The sequence below is a fragment of the Sardina pilchardus genome, chromosome 1, assembly GCF_963854185.1.
Source record: "Sardina pilchardus chromosome 1, fSarPil1.1, whole genome shotgun sequence".
Taxonomy (NCBI): domain Eukaryota; kingdom Metazoa; phylum Chordata; class Actinopteri; order Clupeiformes; family Clupeidae; genus Sardina; species Sardina pilchardus.
Window position 1 is genome coordinate 14891260 of NC_084994.1, and position 21438 is coordinate 14912697.

General features: G+C 43.0%; 1 protein-coding gene across 5 annotated transcripts in view; it reads left to right on the forward strand.

Moving 5' to 3' along the window:
* LOC134082606 (NLR family CARD domain-containing protein 3-like) overlaps positions 1-9200 on the forward strand; it is a 154827-nt gene extending 145627 nt beyond the window's left edge. For all 5 annotated transcript variants that reach the window (XM_062538442.1, XM_062538455.1, XM_062538448.1 and 2 more), the window contains 4 exons: positions 2614-2787; positions 4227-4400; positions 5461-5634; positions 8566-9200. In XM_062538442.1, coding sequence (XP_062394426.1) covers positions 2614-2787; positions 4227-4400; positions 5461-5634; positions 8566-8749 — 706 coding nt within the window. In that variant the 3' untranslated portion in view covers positions 8750-9200. The remainder of the gene's footprint in view (positions 1-2613; positions 2788-4226; positions 4401-5460; positions 5635-8565) is intronic.
* Positions 9201-21438: the final 12238 nt, after the last annotated feature.

Consider the following 21438-nt stretch of genomic DNA (forward strand, 5'->3'; position numbering starts at 1 on the left):
TCTAACCCATAACATCAAAAAATCGATGGTCATCAAATATTGCATGGTATGCACGTCCATAGTAATGACATATTTGCACGTGCAACCTAGTTAAAAGCGCCTTCGAGTTTCAAAATGTTTGCAGAGGCGGGGCTGAACTTGTTCTAAGTATGACAGATTAGCACACGTGAGATAACTTCGTTTTTCAAGATAATGGATTGGTTAGAATTGGCCAGAGGGCGGTCGATTTTCACGATTTGAGCTATAACTTAGCACATAACCTGCTCCCGACCAGGTTTGGTTGCGAGCATAAGATACCATGGTGATACAGCGACGCTAAAACAAATCCACTTTCGTATGACAGCATACCCTGGCTTTGAGCGCAACATACCTCGCTAACCCACTAATCGAGATTCGTAGTATACCCCACAGGTGACATAATTACCATTAGAATCAACTTATCTTGGATGTTAGCCTGGTCAGGGGCCTATTTCACAAAACCAGAGTAAGTAGATCCAAGATAAGTGACGACACACGCGGTTGACCAAGCCTGGTCAAAGTAAACATGCAAAACACGTTTCACTAATGCTGAGCGCAGATGAGTTGAGGCGGCTAGGTCAAGCCAGGTGTAAGTTATTCGGTATGTGTGCGCGTTCTCGTTTCTCCCCCAAATAACTCACGGTTGGAATAAAAAAGACGCGAAAAATAGCGTCTTGCACACAAAGTGAACAACCGCTTTTGATATAGACTAACAACGAGGTAAAGTTGTACTTTTTTGGATGGGAATCATGATTATTTCTGTTACATAGCGGGAGTAGGTGTGGCAGACCAAGTGAATGCAAATGTACGTATGCACCCACGTGAGAGAGATTCCTTGTCTCGGCACGCAACGTCATTAAGAAAGCGCTTAGCCACCGCAAAGATGCACACAGTATGACTATATATATCTTAATTTGTCGAATTAGTTGAAAACACCTTTGAAAAATGTCCCCTCCACTTCCAATAAACTACTAGGCTATTTATTCATCAAACGTCCGTCAAAAAATAAGCAAACAACGAGTATGTTATTAATTATAAGGCCACCATAATTTAAATAACATCCATATGGTATTAGGCAGACATTCTGCTGTGTTTTGCGAGTAAATGCAAGTAGCAAACAATATATTTGGAATACAGCTCTTTGAAAAAATCGCATGGAGGTCTGATTTGAATGACAGCTAGCAGAACCAATCAGATAATGTAATTACCATTAGAATTAACTTAGCTTGGCTGTTAGCCTGGTCGGGAGCAGGCTAGCTTCCAAGTATAAATTCCCATGGTAACTTATATGTGATCTCTTCTGTGAAACCAAGTCAAGGCTATGTTCATCCAGGATAACCCAGTAAGCCTGTCTAAATCCCCTATCTTGGTTTTGTGAAATACCCCCCAGGAGCAGTGGGGTGTCCTACGAAGCTCGATTAGTGGCTTAGCGAGGTATGTTGCGCTCAAAACCAGGGTATGCTGTCATACGAAAGTGGATTTGTTTTAGCGTCGCTGTATCACCATGGTATCTTATGCTCGCAACCAAACCTGGTCGGGAGCCGGTTATGTGCTTAGTTATAGCTCAAATCGTGAAATATCACCGCCCTCTGACCAATTCTAACCAATCCATTATCTTGAAAAACGAAGTTATCTCACGTGTGCTAATCTGTCACACTTTGAACAGGTTCAGCCCCGCCTCTGCAAACATTTTGAATCTCGAAGGCGCTTTTAACTATGTTGTGCGTGCAAATATGTCACTACTATGGACATGCATGCCATACAATATCTGATGACCATCGACTTTTTGATGTTACAGGTTAGACACTAAAAAAGACCACCCTAGATTTCGCTACCGCTCATAAATGCGGAAGTAATCGTTTGTAAACCTAGGCTGTCTTGTGCGTCTCCACGTTTCCCGATTGGTCAAAATCACCCCAAGCACGAGAACGCGCACAGATCTGAGCTGAAAGCCTAGTTTGACAAATTTATCACATACCTGCTGTCGTAGGATCACTTAACTTAATACCCGAGTTGAGGCTTTGTGCAGCCTCGATATGTCTAGATAACCTAGATTTGTCTAACTTGCTTCGTAGGACACCCCACAGGCTAGCTCCACAGAATAAATCGCCATGGTAACTTATACCATAACATATCCTGCTGCCCCCTATCCCGCTTTTGTGCAACTGGATCACGGATAAATTGAGCCAGGATAACCAAGATATCCCGGGTTAATCCCTTATCCTAGTTTTGTGCAATAGGCCCCTGCTCTCCGATTATTATATTTTTGTAAATAAATACATCTAAATTAATGCTACATTTTTGCCCTCTCCTATCTTTTGTTCATGTTCCATAGACCCCTAGACTGGGACATGACAACACACACACACGCGCACGCACGCACGCACGCACGCCAAACGCACGCACACACTCACACTCCATACATATCACTTATTCACTTGTAAAGTGTTACTGTTAAGTCATGAGAAAAAAAAATCTCTTTCATCTGCATCCCAGTGCACATATAATTTGTCCACACAACCATATCCAGCAGATAATTACAGTACTATTGTTATGGACATGAAGATGAAGTATTTCTCCTACATTTTCTTACAGCCTGCAGAACTGCAGCATTGGAGAGGAAGGCTTCACAGCTCTTGCATCAGCACTGAGATCAAACCCCTCACACATGAGAGTGCTGTGGCTGATGGGGAGTAAAGCAACAGACTCAGGAGTGAAGTATCTTTCTTCTCTTCTGGAGGATCCCAACTGTAAACTGGAGGAACTAGAGTGAGTATTGCAAGACCAAATACTGAATTGCTATCAGTAAATTTGAATTTTGAAACTTTACTCAAACACCCAAATTTCTGTCCATTCGCATGAAATCAGTGAACATTCCTTGAAACACTTCTTATCTCTCTGCCTTTTCTTTCTCTCTCTCACACACACTCACACTCACATACACACACCACACAAACACATGCGAATGTAGCAGGACTAGGTCCACGCCCCTTAGACAGCTCGGCAATGCCCTTCTGAGTGGCTCTGGGAAATTGGAGGTGAGCCAATCAGTACGTGGGAGCGGCTATAAGGTTTTAGCTTTTATGTTGAAGGCTAGCGTCGTAGCTACATTGTTTGCTTGACTCCAGCCTTCACCGCTCCCCGTATTGGCTTCACCTCTGGCCGGTTCCGTGTGTCCGCCGACTTCTCGGAGTGCAGTTAGTCGCTGAACATGGGCCTTATGACCGACCACAGCAGAGCGATCTCGGGCATAACAGGGGGCGGCAACATCAAGGCGTCTTGGTCCCAGTTCCGACGAACGCTGCTGTTTTGTTTTGTCTTGTTTTGTTTTGTCTTGTTTTGTTTTGTTCAGTGTTGTGTTTGTGTTTCATTCCGTGGTTGAATCGGCTGTGTTTAGCCACCACGAAGTCAGCCCTAATTGACTAACTGAAGTGACGACAGTTGTGCTGCTGTGTGCTAACGAGTGACTACGAACGCAGTTCGGTTGTGGAGGCTATCCTTACCTTGTTGCACTGCGTGTCATAATTTGTCACCATAAGCCAGCGTGAAGTGATTGTGATTTACACTGTTTGCTGTGACAACTGAGTGCATTGTAGTGCTGTGTATTCACGAGTGTCTCATTCCCTGAATAGCCACCATACTGACTTTAGCGAACTCACTCTGGAGAGTACTACTGCTGTTTAGCGAATCCACACTGGAGAACCATACTGACTTTAGCGAACTCACTCTGGAGAGTACTACTGCTGTTTAGCGAATCCACACTGGAGAATAATATACTGACTTGAGCGAACCCACACTGGAGAGAATTCACTCCCTATGTTCTTAATTGTAATAAAGAGTTTATTTTTGGACACACGCCTCTCTGGTTTTCCGTGACCCCGAACCTGTGTTGCCTGGTAGCTAGTTTAAATCCATTAACCATTCATATTCTGAGGGGAAGGGCCTCAGATGGCGTAGTCGACATGTGTCAAAATATAGCAAACCATCCACTTTGCCACACATATACACTCACAGAAACACACCACACACACACTCCACACATGTCACTTTATCATGTTTGTTGAGTCATGAGTAAAAATAGTTTCTCTCTCATCCGCATCCCAGTGCACATCTTATTTGTCCTCACAGCCGTATTCAGTAGATAATTAGAGTACTATTGGATTGTTATGGACATTAAGATGAAGTATTTCTCCTACTTCTCTTTGCAGCCTGAGGAACTGCAGCATTGGAGAGGAAGGTTTCACAGCTCTTGCATCAGCACTGAGATCAAACCCATCACACATGAGGGTGCTGAAGCTGCTAGGGAGTAAAGCAACAGACTCAGGAGTGAAGCATCTTTCTTCTCTTCTGGAGGATCCCAACTGTAAACTGGAGACACTAGAGTGAGTATCACAAACACACGCTCTAAAACACACATTTTTCTTCATTCACATGAAATCAGTTATTACTTCAAACACTTCTTATATCTCTGCCCTTTCTCTTGATCTCCCTCTCAATTGTTCTCTCTCTAATTCATTCTCTCTCACACACACACACAGACAACACACACACACACACACACACACACACACACACACACACACTTGATCTCCCTCTCAATCGTTCTCTCTCTCATTCATTCTGTCTCTCACACACACACAGACACTACACTACACACACGCACACGCACACACACACACAGACACTACACTACACACACACACACACACACACTGTTATGTCCCTGTGTGATTTTTTCAGTGTGTGTTTGCTTTGGTCTGTCCTGTGTGTTCTGTTGATCTCAAACGCTCCTCTGGCCAAATGATTCCTAATTGGCTGGGATGTGATTGGGGCTTCCTGTGTCACAGGATTTGGGGTTGGCCGCTACCACGCCACGCCACACCGCTCCGTTGCTCTGCTCTGTTTTTGTTGCCGTCGTTGTTGCTCCTGCCTGCTCTCCGATTATTATATTTTTGTAAATAAATACATTTTATGCTATTTCCATCTAAATTAATGCTACATTTTTGCCCTCTCCTATCTTTTGTTCATGTTCCACAAACCCCTAGACTGGGACATGACCACACACACACACACACACACACACACACACACACACACACACACTCACACTCACACTCCATACATATCACTTATTCACATGTAAAGTGTTACTGTTTAGTCATGAGAAAAAAATATTTCTCTTTCATCTGCATCCCAGTGCACATGTAATTTGTCCACACAACCACACACACACACACACACACTCACACTCACACTCACACTCCATACATATCACTTATTCACATGTAAAGTGTTACTGTTTAGTCATGAGAAAAACATATTTCTCTTTCATCTGCATCCCAGTGCACATGTAATTTGTCCACACAACCATATCCAGCAGATAATTACAGTACTATTGTTATGGACATGAAGATGAAGTATTTCTCCTACATTTTCTTACAGCCTGCAGAACTCCAGCATTGGAGAGGAAGGCTTCACAGCTCTTGCATCAGCACTGAGATCAAACCCCTCACACATAACAAGGTTGTTGCTGATGGGGAGTAAAGCAACAGACTCAGGAGTGAAGCATCTTTCTTCTCTTCTGGAGGATCCCAACTGTAAACTGGAGGAACTAAGGTGTGTATCAAAAGACCAGAAACTGAGTTGCTATCAGTGAATTTGACAGTGAATTGTAAAACATTACACAAAAACAAACGTTTGTATTCATTCCTTTCTCTCTCTCTCTCTCTCTCTCACACACACACACTCACACACTCTCTCTTACACACACTGTTTCATATGAAACGCGTCTTACCTTTGGCTTCTTGATCTCCCCCCCACTCTCTCTCTCTCTCTCTCTCTCTCTCTCTCTCTCTCTCTCTCTCTCTCTCTCTCTCTCTCTCTCTCTCTCTCACACACACACACACACACACACACACACACACACACACACACACACACACACACACACACACACACACACAAACACGTTTCTTTGTATTTGCCGTAATGTTATGGCATTTTCTTCTAGGACAATGCTCATGATTTCAGTTTCCTTTTCAGGAGACAGAAGCCCTTGTGTTGGTAATCCTTCAGCTGCCAAACAAATAGTAAAATACTGTAAACTGTGTAGGAATACAAAGTAGGAATACTTTCCCCAAATACTTGAAACATACTTTATTTTTACAGTCCTACAGAACAGCCCACAGGCAATACTGTACTACTGTGCTCATTGAGCTTGTATACTGTACGGTACTGTACTGTATTGATACGCAGCACTGCAATGTTCTAGTGGCTCGGATCTCATCAGAGATTACGGCCCTTGGCCTCCCTGTCCTCCTCCTCTTACTCTCACTCCTCTGGCTCTGCCTCTGCCTGTACTACTACTGTTTACTGAAGCTGTGATTGATAATTGTAAAACTGTGTGACAAGTGTTTGCCCATGTGATGAGTCAGTGTGCATGGTAGGGCAGTTAGCTTTAGAATTTGAATGGCAGTGTGTTCCTTGAGAGAACATGACATTTTCTTCATGAAAATTGTGTCAAATTCAGAGAATTGTGTGTAGTGTTTTGAAAACAGTGTGTTTTAGAACGGCAATTTGAGTGTAAAGCAGAAATTGTGCTTATAGTTCAGCAGAATCAGTTCAGGAGGTTGGTGCATGAGCTACATATTACTGGAATTGTGTCTCAAGTACCAGAAATTGTGTGTAAACAATTGAGAAAAACTGTAACATGGAGGGCAGTGGAACAGTTGCAGCTATTGGCCAGTGTGCTCCAAGTGCTACAATGGACTGGGGGCATCATCTAAACATTCTTAAAATCAAAATGGGTGTGAGTGTGTCATTCAGGGGGCAGCCGTGTCCTACTGGTTAGATGGCCTCCAAGCTTTGAAGGGTTCGATCCCTGACCAGTAGGAAAAATGTGGTTGAGCACTGCTCTCCCATGCCCACATCCACGGCTGAAGTGCCCTTGAGCAAGGCACCTAACCCCTCACTGCTCCCCGAGTGCTGCTCTATGAAAGCAGCTCACTTAAAGGGATAGTTCGGGTTTTAAGACACGAAGTTATATGGGTTCCCTGTCAGCAACGTTGTGCATCAGCACTGACTTACCCCCCGACAGCGTCCTGTGAGCCGAGATCCAGCCGGTTTTTGATCGTTTTTGATGCTGAAGAAAGTAGTCCGGCAAGTTTCTGGGGTCACGAAAGTAAAGTGTTTTTCTTCTCAAAACCATATGCGTTGGAAAGAGTGATATATTTGCACCACAAAAACGTTGTCCCGCTGTCAGTAGCGCGCAGTGATAGGAATCGAGAAAAATAGTGCCAAGATAACGAGGTTTGAATTTTTCCTGGACAACGTTTTTGTGGTGCAAATATATCACTCTTTTGAACACGTATGGTTTTGAGAAGAAAAACACTTTACTTTCGTGACCCCAGAAACTTGCCGGACTACTTTCTTCAGCATCAAAAACCGGCTGGATCTCGGCTCACAGGACGCTGTCGGGGGGTAAGTCATTGCTGATGCACAACGTTGCTGACAGGGAACCCATATAACTTTGTGTCTTAAAACCCGAACTATCCCTTTAAGTTCTGGTTACTGAGAGCTTCACCTCACTGTGAGGCAGATGTACTAACGCTTTTGCGCCCACTTCAGGCGTATTTGTTTCGCAACATGCGCATAGAAAGATGGCGAGGTATGTATCAACATGCCGCAATGAGGTGAAGGCGCAGACTGCCTGTCGCGGGAGCTGAAAATGGCAAATTGCGCTTTTCCGTCTCATGCATATGGATTTATGGGAGTGTCAGCTGATAGTAGGAGGTTTGTGTAAAAAGATGGGAGGAGAAGCGTTAAATGCGCCTAATTATGTATTCCCCTGTATGTACTAAAACTGCCCATGAAAGCGCACGTCTATTTTGCGCCTAAATATTTCCGCCTTGTAAAAGCAGGTGTTAAATGCGATTTGCTGTTAAATGCATCTATAAGAGAATCATTCAAATACAACAAAATCGCTAATTAGACCACCAGTTTTGCGTCTTTGTACTACATCAAAAGCAACCTTAACTTTCGGTGGCTTTTCGAATGTTTACTTTCACTTTCACGCCATCCGCTTAAACTTTCCTACTTGATAGATTTGATAAATCTTCCATAGCCTACGTGCACAAGTAAGCCTAGTTTGAGTAGAACTACTACTCTAAATTATCTTCCTGCTTGTTGACATTATGCATTGTATTATTTCATGATCGCTAAACGTCGGATTCCTTTTAATGTAGTCATCAGTTAACTTCATTCAACTGCGCTTCTGATTGATGTGTCGTTCAGTTGTTGTCCTTCGCAAACTGCGTTAGGGGGCGGAGAACGGCAGCGTGTTGGCCTTGGCGCAAAAAACGTTACGATCGCTATTCTTAGTACATCAGGGCCTGTGTGTTCACTGTGTGCTCAGTGTGTTCAATAATTCACGGACGGGATAAATGCAGGGACTAAATTCCTTGTGTACGCAAGTATACTTGGCTGAGAAAGTTGATTTATATTTACATTCAGCTGATCTAATGAGGTGTTTCCTTCTTTCTCCTACAGCCTGTATAACTGCAGTATAACAGATGAAGGTTTCAGAATGTTAGCATCAGCACTGAGATCAAACCCATCAACCGTCAGAGAGCTCTGGCTGGGGGGGAATCAGCCTGGACCCTCAGCACAGCAGCTGCTCTCTGAACTGAAGAAACATCCAAACTGTAAACATATACAAATGCATGGAGTTTAATGAATCCATCCCATTGTGTTCAACATGAAAGACGTGTTCACACTGTGCATAAATAAGTTGATGTTGAAGACACTGTACTGTATGTATACTGTATAGGGCAGTCCTTTTTACTCAATAGGAGTTTTGTTCTGTTTCTGTTCTCCAGTTATGTCATCCTTTAATGATCTCTCCCTCTCAGTTGTGTTCAGGTTTTATCACATTAATATTTGAAGTCATATGTTTTAAAGTGACCTTTGTAAATACACAGAAAATATACGCAGTACTTTATGAAGAATGTTTTTAATACAAAAACATTTGTATCAGTAAATATATGTAATGTGGCAATTCACATGAATTTTGAACAGACATTTCTAGACAGGCATCCAAGAAGTAAATAAAAATCCACAAAGAATAAGATTCATATTGCAGTACTATCAATACATTTATGTAAAACTTCCTTTGTAATGCCAGCCTCGACCCCAATATGAAGACAATTACAAGACAATAGTCATATGTTTCAGTGTGTGTGTGTGTGTGTGTGTGTGTGCGCGCGCGCGCATGTGCACGTGTGTGATGAGTATACTACAATCTACAGTGAGATTTACAGTAGTCTCACTAAGCCTTACTCCAGTGAGATTTGCTGTAGTCTCACTAAGCCTTACTCCAGTGAGATTTATTGTAATGTTTATTGAGCCTTACTCCAGTGAGTTTTACTGTAGCCTCACTAAGCTTTACTCCAGTGAGATTTATTGTAATGTTTATTGAGCCTTCCTCCAGTGAGGTGTATTGTAATGTTGTATTTCACTGTGTGTGTGTGTGTGTGTGTGTGTGTGTGTGTGTGTGTGTGTGTGTGTGTGTGTGTGTGTGTGTGTGTGTGTGTGTGTGTGTGTGTGTGTGTGTGTGTGTGTGTGTGTGTGTGTGTGCGTGCGTGCATGTGCGTGATGAGTGTACTACAATCTACAGGGCAGGCTAGTAAGAGATTACACCAGTTAAAGGTCCACTCCAGTCTTACTAAGCCTTACTCTAGTGAGTTTTACTGTAGTCTTACTACTTGCAGTGAGGACACATTTACTGTTACACAGACCAGAAGAGCAGACAGTGTAATAAGATGGAATATAACAGAGGACAATAGAATAGAATAGAATAATCTTTATTGCATTCATCATTCTTCATCTTTTCAATTTCATACCATGCAAGGCCAGGACAGGAGGAGTTGGTTCCCAACCCTGTTAACAACAATTGCTGTAGGTACTGTAGGCTACATATCTACGGGTGTCTTCTCAAAATGATATAATGATGGCCACAGCTGAGTTTAAATAGATTTGAAATATGTTATATTCTCACCATCAAAATGTTCTGGTAAAGTAGTTTTGGATGTTTTTTTTTTCTTTGAATATGCAGTTAACTTGTCATGAAGCTTTTCATGTAGCAGCTCAACATTGAAGATACAGCTATGTTTACTATAAATGAAGTAACATGTCAGTAATGACATGCTGTTTTGGTAACGACAATCAGTGAAAAACCACTGCTGAACTGACCACTCCTGTCACTGGTCTTGGGTGGCGGAGGTCGCCGGTAGGGTCTGTTTCTCTGTTCCCTCCCCAGTGGGTGTATGTCCAGGGCTGGCCTTTACGCCTTTATGAAGATGTCTGTCAGGGAAGCAGCTTCTGCAGCTGAACCGGGGTCACGTTATCCACATCTAGAGAACCGGCGTCACGTTCCTTTATCCACACCTGGAGAAACGGGGTCACATTCCTTTATGCAGCTCAGTGGTACAGCAAGGACACATCAGCTCAGTGGTACAGCAAGGACACATCAGCTCAGTGGTACAGCAAGGACACATCAGCTCAGTGGTACAGCAAGGACACATCTGCTCAGTGGTACAGCAAGGACACATCTGCTCAGTGGTACAGCAAGGACACATCAGCTCAGTGGTACAGCAAGGACACATCTGCTCAGTGGTACAGCAAGGACACATCAGCTCAGTGGTACAGCAAGGACACATCAGCTCAGTGGTACAGCAAGGACACATCTGCTCAGTGGTACAGCAAGGACACCTCAGCTCAGTGGTACAGCAAGGACACATCAGCTCAGCGGTACAGCAAGGACACATCAGCTCAGCGGTACAGCAAGGACACACATCAGCTCAGCGGTACAGCAAGGACACATCAGCTCAGTGGTACAGCAAGGACACATCAGTGCAGCTCAGTGGAACAGCAAGGACACATCAGTGCAGCTCAGTGCTGGTTTCTTCCATCGGGAATTGTGGCCAAATAGTTAGAGTAGCCTATAGAATAGAGTCTTTGTTTTGTCCTTCTTTACGCTTCTCTCGCCTTCTCAAAGGAACTCCAGATCTCATTCATAGTGACCACTGGCTCCTTGGTCACCTGTCTGACTGTCCAGCCCGGGTTTGATTCCCATCCCGTGGTCCTCTCCAGATCCCACTCTGACTCTCTCTCTCTCTCCCACTCACTTCCTGTCACTCTCCACTGTCCTATCTGATTAAAGGCATAAAAGCCCAAAATGATAGACTTTAGAAAAATAATAAAAACACTGACATACCTGCCCCCTCCTCCCGCTCCAGAAGAGTAGGAGTGTACCTCGACTGGCCAGCCGGCACTCTGTCCTTCTACAGCAGGCATCACCAAATGGCGGACCGCGGTCCGGGTCCGGACCCAGTGACGGTTCTGTCCGGACCCGTTGAAATTGTCGGCCTAATATTATCAAAGAGCATCGTCCGTAGCCAAGCCAATCAACTCGATTGTTTACCTTTCAGCAACAGAGAATAGGCCTATATAGCGGGAGAGAGAGGAGATGAGAGAAAATGGCTTGCTCAAAAATAAGAAAAAATAGATGGTGAAAACCGAACTTTTGAAGATGAATGGACGGATCAATACGTTCGTTCTGCTGTGAATATGCGCTGTGAAACTGTGGCGACGTTAGCGTCACTATGAGATCAAACACGGGTCGTTTGAGGAAAGGTACTGTACGCGCAGAAGTCCGCAGTGAGGGCAAGTAAAACTTGAAAAGCACTCCGAGAGCTAACAAACAGACAAACAAACGCAAACCCCGATGAAAACATAGGCTACTCTCCTCCTCGGCGGAGTAGGATAATAATTATCAAATTGAAAGCAAACTATGACAGGTCTACTCGTGTGATCACGCATGCATTTACAGGCAAATTAGTGTTCGTTAAAGATTTCGTGGATTTTGGTGCAACACAAGACAGCATGTAGCGATGGGACAGCTGTGAATGAGTGCTTAATGCGGCTGCAGAAACGTTACAGATCCCATTGTCAGCTTCAACAACAAGAAAATAAATCTGAACTATTAGCAGAGAATGTACTAACTAGAACGCAGTATGCAAAGAACTTTTTCTTTTTCTTTTTTCTTAAAGATCCACTTTTATTTTATTCAAAAGATTCGGAATGTTTTACATTAGGCTACTTGAAGGCCCTAAGTTCAGGCTGCTCAAAGTTGTGCTTGCACTTTATATTTATTCTCTTCAGAATAATTCAGTGTCTGTTGTCTGTTAACTTTCTTGAAATGTATTCCTAGTAAAGACAACTACAGTATTGTTTTGCATTCAAGTATCATTCAAGTTAAGACTTTTTGGTATGTTACAAGCATATTACTTTGAAAACACTTGAAATGTAGCAATAAATTAAATAGGCCTAGAAATACACGCGTTATTGATTTTATTAACATCAGGGTAGCCTACACTATTTTGAGTGACAATTTAAGATTCGGACCTTTGCCGGGAGGACATTTTAGTAACTGGACCTCTTTGAATTTTAATTGAATACCCCTGTTCTACAGCATCTCCTCTGACAAACACACCCACCTGCACACATTCTCCACATTCACTGAGCCCCTCTGTCCAGGGTTTATGGTTTAGAGTTTAGAGGTGACTCCTAGTGTTGCTTTCGTCAACGAAAATTATGACTAAATATCGTCGTCAACGAACTTTTTTCACGTGACTATAACGAGACGAGACGCAACGTAAATGCTGGCCATGTGACGATGACTATAATTAAATTTATAAGGCAATATCGTTGACGAATAAAAAAGAGACTAAATGTGGTTTACAAAATAAAAACCATGCTAACATCTCTTCGTTTTCGAAGACCAGAAGGACAGGAATGTTATAACATTATTTTGTGTCGTTTAGTCGTGTTATTATTTTGCAGTATTTCTGTTTCCTGCGTCTCACTTCAGGGGCGCATCAGGTTGCATGGTCTGATTATCATACCAGAGGACCAGCGTTTCTCGCGTGGGCCTGTTGGTCATATCCGGTGCTTCTGTCACTCATCTGATAATATTTGATCATGTAGCAAATAGTCAGGGAGCCATGGGGTCAGACCTGGCTTTGTCGGTTAAAGTTTTTTTTTTGTTGCAGAATCTAGTAGACTAGGGGTACCTCTTTAAGATTTAAGAGGGTGCCCGGTGATATCCCTTGGGCAATTTCGTATATTAAGCCTTTCTTGTCCAATGTGTAGGGTAAAAAAATTAACAAGCAGATATCACTATGAAACTTCACCAGTTGATTACTTAGATCAATATGAAAAATAAATGTATTACAAGTTTTCTGAAATGTAATGTTTGAATATGCAAATTAGGTATGATGTAATTAAATATGCGCTGATTTGCATAAACGTAAAAAGATCAAATCTGAACATTGGGTAAAGCCAGTTTCAATTTTTTTCTTTTCATTTTGTTGACATAAGAGATGAAAAGTATTTTAGAGAGGGAATTATGGATATCTCATTTAGTTATTCAGTAAATCAGAAAATACTATACCAGCCTTTAAAAAATCAATTTTCGCCATGTTTTTTGGAATAAAATGTCATGTAAATCAGGCTAAGAATAATATATCAACAAACCCCTCTGCAAAATCCTTCTAAACATGGTTAGGTATAAGACTGAAAAGTTTGGTGTATGTAGATGCTTGTGAAGTGGAGATTTTGTTCTCCGAGTGAGAGAGGAAACTCATCCATATCCGCCTTATATTCAACACATTGGACAAGAAAGGCTTCATATACAAAATTGCCCAAGGGATATCACCGGGCACCCTCTTAAATCTTAAAGAGGTACACCTACTCTACCAGATTCAGCAAAAAAAAAAACTTTAACCGACAAAAGTGAAGTGTTCCTTTAAGGTTCTCGTGAGCTTTTGGCAGACCAGACCAGTCACTAAGCCATGGGGTCAGGTTGCAACCAACCCAGGTCAGACCTGGTTTTGTTGGTTAAAGTTTTTTTTTTTTTGCTGAATCTAGTAGAGTAGGTGTACCTCTTTAAGATTTAAAAGGGTGCCCGGTGATATCCCTTGGGAAAAAAATTTAAGCTGGCTTTGTCCAATGTTCAGATTTGATCTTTTTACGTTTATGCAAATCAGCGCATATTTAATTACATCATACCTAATTTGCATATTCAAACATTAAATTTCAGAAAACTTGTAATACATTTATTTTTCATATTGATCTAAGTAATCAACTGGTGAAGTTTCATAGTGATATCTGCTTGTTAATTTTTTTTACCCTATTCACCTGTAGTATATCCGCCTTATAGTCAACACATTGGACAAGAAAGGCTTAATATATGAAATTGCCCAAGGGATATCACCGGGCACCCTCTTAAATCTTAAAGAGGTACCCCTAGTCTACTAGATTCTGCAAAAAAAAAAACTTTAACCGACAAAGCCAGGTTCACCTAAATTATGGTATTTGGCTCCCGGACTAAAAGGAGCGGTAGATGTATAGCCTATCATTATCGCTAGAAGCTAAGAAATATAGGCTACGTTCAGTCCATTAGATTGGCAACTCTCTCAGTTCAACTTTGCACTAGGCTAGCCTACTTATCTCACCTCTGCATGTAGATCTAATTCAAATGAAAATGTTAACAGGCAACTGCAGATTTGATTAGTGTGTAGCCTAAGCTTCTGTCCAGCTGATGCTGGCGCTGTCATATCGCCTACAATAGGCTAATAACATTATTCCACCGATCAGCAACGAAGTTCTAATCATAGACACATTTTTAATGGAACCTTGGCTTAGTAGGCTATCTGTTGTGTGTGAATTGCAAGAACACAATTGCGCGCGTGTCGTTAATTTAAACGGTAGAAAAACTGAATCAAAGACGGTGCTGTTCATCAACAAAATCAGCATGGAGTTAAAACGTAATTTAAAGTCCCACGCATTTAAAGGGGCAGCGACCACTCAAGGCATAGGCCTGTAGCCTACCAAAACTGAGTGATGAACGTGAAATGCGTTTTATAGGCTACAAAACACTGCATTAAGATGACAACTGTGTGTAACCACGCTTAGGCTACCTAGTTAATGGTGAAATAGCATCCACATTTACAGCATTCAATAACCTAAGGACAACTTGATCTTAAGTTAAATTGTTCTCAGAAAAGGAACAGCAGGTCTACAGAATATTCCAAATAGTCCTTTCATGGTGACAGGGGGAGACCAAACTCTGTGTACCTGATTCCACTGTCAATGTTCAGTGCCTATGTAACCTGTAATATTTGTAATTTTTTAATCCATGAAAATTAACCAAAATGTATCATTTCCTATTAAAGGGGTAGTTCAGAATTTTGGACATAGGACCTAATTTCCAGGTTAGCCAGTGTGATATTTATCAGTGGAGACCGTTATCTGCACATTTCATCCAGTCCTATAGTTTCAGAGTTCGCTGGTGCTATAGTGCCTGCCACTAAAAACAGTCTTACCCAGTCTATGGAGGAACAACCCCTTAAAATAGAATTGCATTAATAAAAAGATGCTAAAATCCAATTTTCATTGACTAAAACAAGACTAAAAGTCATTAGTTTTCGTCAACTAAAACTAGACGAAAATAAGACTAAAATGCTCATACTTTTAGTCGACTAAAACTTGACTAGACTAAAAGAGTATGAACGTGACTAAAACTGATAAAAACTAAAATGACAGCTTGACACAAAGACTAGACTAAAACTAAAACCAAAACAGGCCGCCAAAAACAACACTACCCCCAGTGTCCCTGTGCCAGATCACATGAGCTCCACCTCCAACAGGTGTGTCCACCTGTCACCTGCTCATACAGCAGCAGATCTGTCTCTGGTCTGGCCTGGTGTCCCTCTCCTTCACCTCCCTTTCCCTCTACCCTCAGTCTTCTCTTTCTTCTCTCTCTCTCTCTCTCTACTCCCCCTCTCTTGTCTTCCCTCTCTCTCTATTTTGTTCTATTTCTTTTCCTCCTCTATTCCACTCCTTCTCTCTCACTCTATCCCTTTCTCTTCACTCTATCTGTCCTCTATCCTCCTCTCTTCCTCCCTTCATCTTCATTGCTCTTTCTTCCCCCTTTTTCCTCTCCTGCATTCCTCATCCCTCCATCTGTTTTCTGTCATTGCCAGATCACATGAGCTCCTCCAACAGGTACATCCACCTTCACCTTCACTGCAGAACACTGCCGCTTCCTAGGGCTAACCATCTCCCGTGACCTGAAGTGGGGCCTTAACACCTTGGCCCTTCTGAAAAAGGCACATAAGCGGCTGTTCTTCTTGCGACAGCTAAAGAAATTCAGGTTGCCCAAGTCAATACTAACCCAGTTCTACACAACCATCATCGAATCCATCATCACACAGTCCATCATCACATGGTTCCCTGCTGCAGTAGCCAAGGACAAGGCTAAACTGCAGCGTGTGATCCGCACAGCTGAGAGGGTGATTGGCACCACCCTACCCAGCCTGGAGTTACTCCACAACACCAGGGCATTGAAGAGGGCAAAAAAGATCATGGAGGACCCTTTACATCCAGGCTCCGCCCTCTTCCAAATGCTCCCCTCTGGGAGAAGGCTACGGCTCCCGAGAGCAGTGAAGTCCAGGCATCGCCTGAGCTTCTTCCCTACAGCTGCCAGGCTTTTCAATCACAGTTCGAACTCTCTCTAGGACTGAATGCACTGACGCACTGTTTTGCACCTTTACTGTTGTCCACTGCACTTTACTTAACTGCTCTCTGCCTGCATATCATCAGCACTTTCAACATTAATACCTCAGCTTCTATTGTCATTTTTGTCATGTCTATGTCTATTATATGTCTGCTGCTGTCAACCATATGCATACGTGAATTGGCTGTAAAACATTCCTATTGTGTATCTTCACTATATGGCAATAAACTTAACCTTGACCTTGACCTTGACCTTGACCTGTTCATACAGCAGTGAATCTGACTCTGGACTGTTCTCAGACAGTGTGTGTGTGTGTGTGTGTGTGTGTGTGTGTGTGTGTGTGTGTCTTCCTGCTCCTCCTCTCTCTGTCCCTGTGTCAGATCACATGACCTCCTCATGCTGCAGGAACACCAGTCACACACACTCCTGTTCATACACACAGTGTGATGGTCTGACACTGGAAATGTGTTGTGGTCAAATGCCTGATAGCATTCAAAATGTTGATTGGTTCATTATTTAAAATGTTGATATTTTTACATCATTTTATAATGTTACATATTACAATGTTGATATTAGTATTAGTTCCACATGTTTGGTTCTTTATTTAGTGGTTCATGTTTCCGGGATGTTTTGAGCAAAATGATATCATGTTTTGAGCTCCACATAGTTATTTACTGCATTTATTGCAGTGGAGTGTGGAGTGCAGTTTGTATACCGTGTTCCTTGTGAATTTCTTGTGAGTGTGTGTGTGTGTGTGTGTGTGTGTGTGTGTGTGTGTGTGTGTGTGTGTTTTTTAATTCTGAACATGCCTTCACTGTTAAGTGTTTGTATTCAGTTCAGAGAGCACAAGTGGGAAAAGTGTTCGATATTCTTGTAGTTTAGTTTAGTCATGTTTACTAGTATATAGTCTTTGGATAATGCAATTAAATGATGAATGCAATCCTACCTTATAGATTAAATAATGTGTTGGGATTGTATGTAAATCACCATCGTCATATTTTAATAAATAAAAATGAAGTCTTGGTGCTGCAGGTGACTGGATCTGGGTCGTGAAAGATGAAACCAAGAAAAGACCTCAGTAATTTCAGCAGTGACCAGTGGTGGAACTACCACCAGGGGCAGTTAAGGGTTAAACTAGAACTACCATCAGGGGCAGTTGAGAGTTCATCTGGAACTACCACCAGAGGCAGTTGAGAGTTAAACTGGAACTACCACCAGGGGGTAAATCACATTGATTTTCACTATATGTGCAGGGCATCTCAGTTTGCAATGCACTTCAAGTATGCATACAGTATATGAACCAACTGGTGGTCGTCCTAGTGCCACAGTGCAGTCAAACAAGCTGGACATTTGCAGACTAGTGACACGTGAGAGGTCTCCCCATGTGCTGGGCCACAGCCCTGGGTGGGTGAGTCAGCTGAGCTCTGAGTAAAGGAGTAAATCTCCTAATAGAGGAGCCCTCTGGCTTCATTCTCCTGCAGCAGAAAGATACAGGGCTCTTCTATTACATGTAATACGTCCCTCACTGCACATGGGCAGTTTGGTCATTTAAACATGTATGGGCCACTCATGAGTGGATGGGTGTGACGCTGATGAATTATTCACATGTTGACCAATGGGGAAAATGTTTGGGTTCCACTTTCAACAAACACACACACACACACACACACACACACACACACACACACACACACACACACACACACACACACATACCTTAGACCATCTTGTGCATGCAACATTATGCACACTCACAATCAAACAGGACATTTTTAGCAAGCAAAATTACAGACACACACACACACACACACACACTTTAACAGTATACATTGTATAGTAGTATATATAGTATACTGTATAACATTGTTTTGCTCTTCAACGTTGTGTACATGCAAGCACAAACTCAGTTTAATCAGTCAGTCACATCGTACAGTTACAGTCCCTCACACACACCAATGTTTTAGATTAATATGAAGAAGTGTACATCAAGTCAATGCTCACTTCCAAAAAAGTACAATGTGAAGGAGGATTTTCTTTCATTCCCTCAGACATAAAAGGAGTAAAGCAAAACTAAACTGCTTGGCTCCAGGTTCTGGGCAGGGGGGTGGAGATGCTGGAGAGAGAAGGGCAGAGTCCGAGGGGAGGAGGAGGAGGGTGGTGACGTTCGCCGAACAGAGAGACGGGGCTTCACTGCGCCTGCAGAAGAAGAGGGGAGAGGAAGGTGAGGAGAGAGAGATACAGTGTCAGGTCACCTATAATATACACTGTGTGTGTAACCAACAAAAACGTCCCTGCCAAGGCTTAGTGAATGAACATCCAATGACATAAAGACACACACACACACTTAAAACATGTCTCCCTCTGGTCACACACACACACACACACACACACACACACACACACACACACACACACACACACACACACACAAAACCTGTTTCCCTCCTGTCACACACACATAAGAGTTTGTAAAAGTTATTGAGAAATAGACACAGTGAATCCCAATGCCCTAGTTACTGTAACCAGGAAACAAGTCTGAGGTTATTCGTGAGGTGTCTGCCAGACAATCTATGTTTTGTTAGCAAGCAAACGTCCCACAACTGCCCACAAACTGCTTGCTGTCGAAGTGCTGATTTCAAAACTGTCCTGTGGAGGTGGAGGAGTAACTGCAGCATCTCCATCCTCCTGCCTGCCAGACTCCTGTGGAGGTGGAGGAGTAACTGCAGCATCTCCATCCTCCTGCCTGCCAGACTCTTGTGGAGGTGGAGGAGTAACTGCAGCATCTCCATCCTCCTGCCTGCCAGACTCCTGTGGAGGTGGAGGAGCAACTGCAGCAACTCCATCCTCCTGCCTGCCAGACTCCTGTGGAGGTGGAGGAGCAACTGCAGCATCTCCATCCTCCTGCCTGCCAGACTCCTGTGGAGGTGGAGGAGTAACTGCAGCATCTCCATCCTCCTGCCTGCCAGACTCCTGTGGAGGTGGAAGATGTCGTTCACCTTTAATTCTCCTCTCTGTTAAACAAATCACAAATAAAAGCATGGATTAATTAGCCTAGAAATCTAGACGCCCCTAGCGGCAGCAAATGTAATTTGGCTGGCGGGGCAGTCTAGGCACGATCCATTGAGCCAGGGAGCTGAGAACCCCCAGCACCAGCGTTCCAATCACAGCGTGTATAGAGTCGGTGGGTGGGCTTAACATAATGGTGACTGACATGCGACCAGAAGTTGCGACGGTAACGCATCCTGTTATTTGAAAACAAGAAGATGATTCGTTTAGCGTTATCCTATTGCGTGGAGAGGGAAGGTTACGCATCCTGCTACTTGAAAACAAGAAGATGATTCGTTTAGCGTTATCCTATTGCGGGGAGGGAATTTGAAAGACAACTGTTTATCCCACCCCTCCGATTGCGCCCTGTCTACGGTGAGTGTCCAGACCCTACATCTTGATGTGGGTCTGGCTCGTCAGGCTATGGATTAATAATTATAGAAAAACAACCATACTTACACATTCATAAATTTGCACATCTATTAAAATGCATATATGAGCTAAAAACAGCTTGGGGCCTTCTTAGAGAGAGCCTGTGTAGGAAATAGATGGGTGGACATGAAGGAGTTAAATATTCATGACAAAAGTTGTTTTGACTTTGATCATATCAACAACACACCTCAAACTCCTGTGACTGGTTAGGGCTTCTGGCTTGTAACCAAAGGGTTTGATCCCCAACAGGAAAAAGGTGTGCTGCTCAGCACTGCTCTCCCTTGTCCACATCCACGGCTGAAGTGCTATGAAAGTCATGTACATGTCAGATCACTGATCTGAGGGCAGCCATGGGTGGCCTACTGGTTAGGGCTTCTTGTAACCAAAGGGTTTGATCCCCAACCAGTAGGAAGAATGTGGGAGGGGAGAGTGGTTGAGCACTGCTCAGCACTGCTCTCCCTTGTCCACATCCACGGCTGAAGTGCTGCTTGCGCGTGACGTCGTGCCTAACCACGCCCCTTAGCTGTTTTATAATCAACGACGGCCTCTTGGGGCTTTTTGCTTAAATGAATGTTGTAGATTGAAATGAGGTCTGGCATTAGTCAGGCTAACACCATGCTACTGTTTCAGTTCCAAACACACACACACACAGACACACCATGCTACTGCCTCTTTAAGGAAATTGACTGAAGGCTGAATGATGGACTTTAGTCCTGGTGTTAGCTGTAAAACCTTTTATAACAGGAACATAAAGTTCCTACTGAAACAGTACTCAGACAGTATCGGTGGAATATAGGAGGTTAAAGTGATCTTTAGGTAAGTGCATTCACTTGTTTTGTGGCTAAATAGAAATTAATATGATGAAAGGGAAAACCAGAAGATTGTATATTGGCAAACATCAGATCATTGATGACTATGCTGTAAAAGAAATGCTCTACACGGAAGCATCTAGACTTGTTGGCATAGATGTCTGTACACGGAGATGTACAGTGGAGTCTTGTGGTCTTTGGACTAAACCCTTCGGGACATAATACGAACATTTTCACAAACCCTTCGGTAACGATCCTTTACATGCGGACAATAATCAGTATTTCAGCACCTTTTGACCTAAAGGGTTGAATGCTGAATGTTGTCCTTGTGCTGATTGGCTGTAACCCCGTGTCATGTGACCCCAGACTGGAACACATCTGCCGTCATGTCTCCTGCTGGGCCTTTCCTACCCAGAACTAGAGAGTTGGTCACTAATTTACAGAGGGCTGCTCTGGACTCTAGATCATGATTAGAGTCCTCAGGGAGGAGATTAGGTG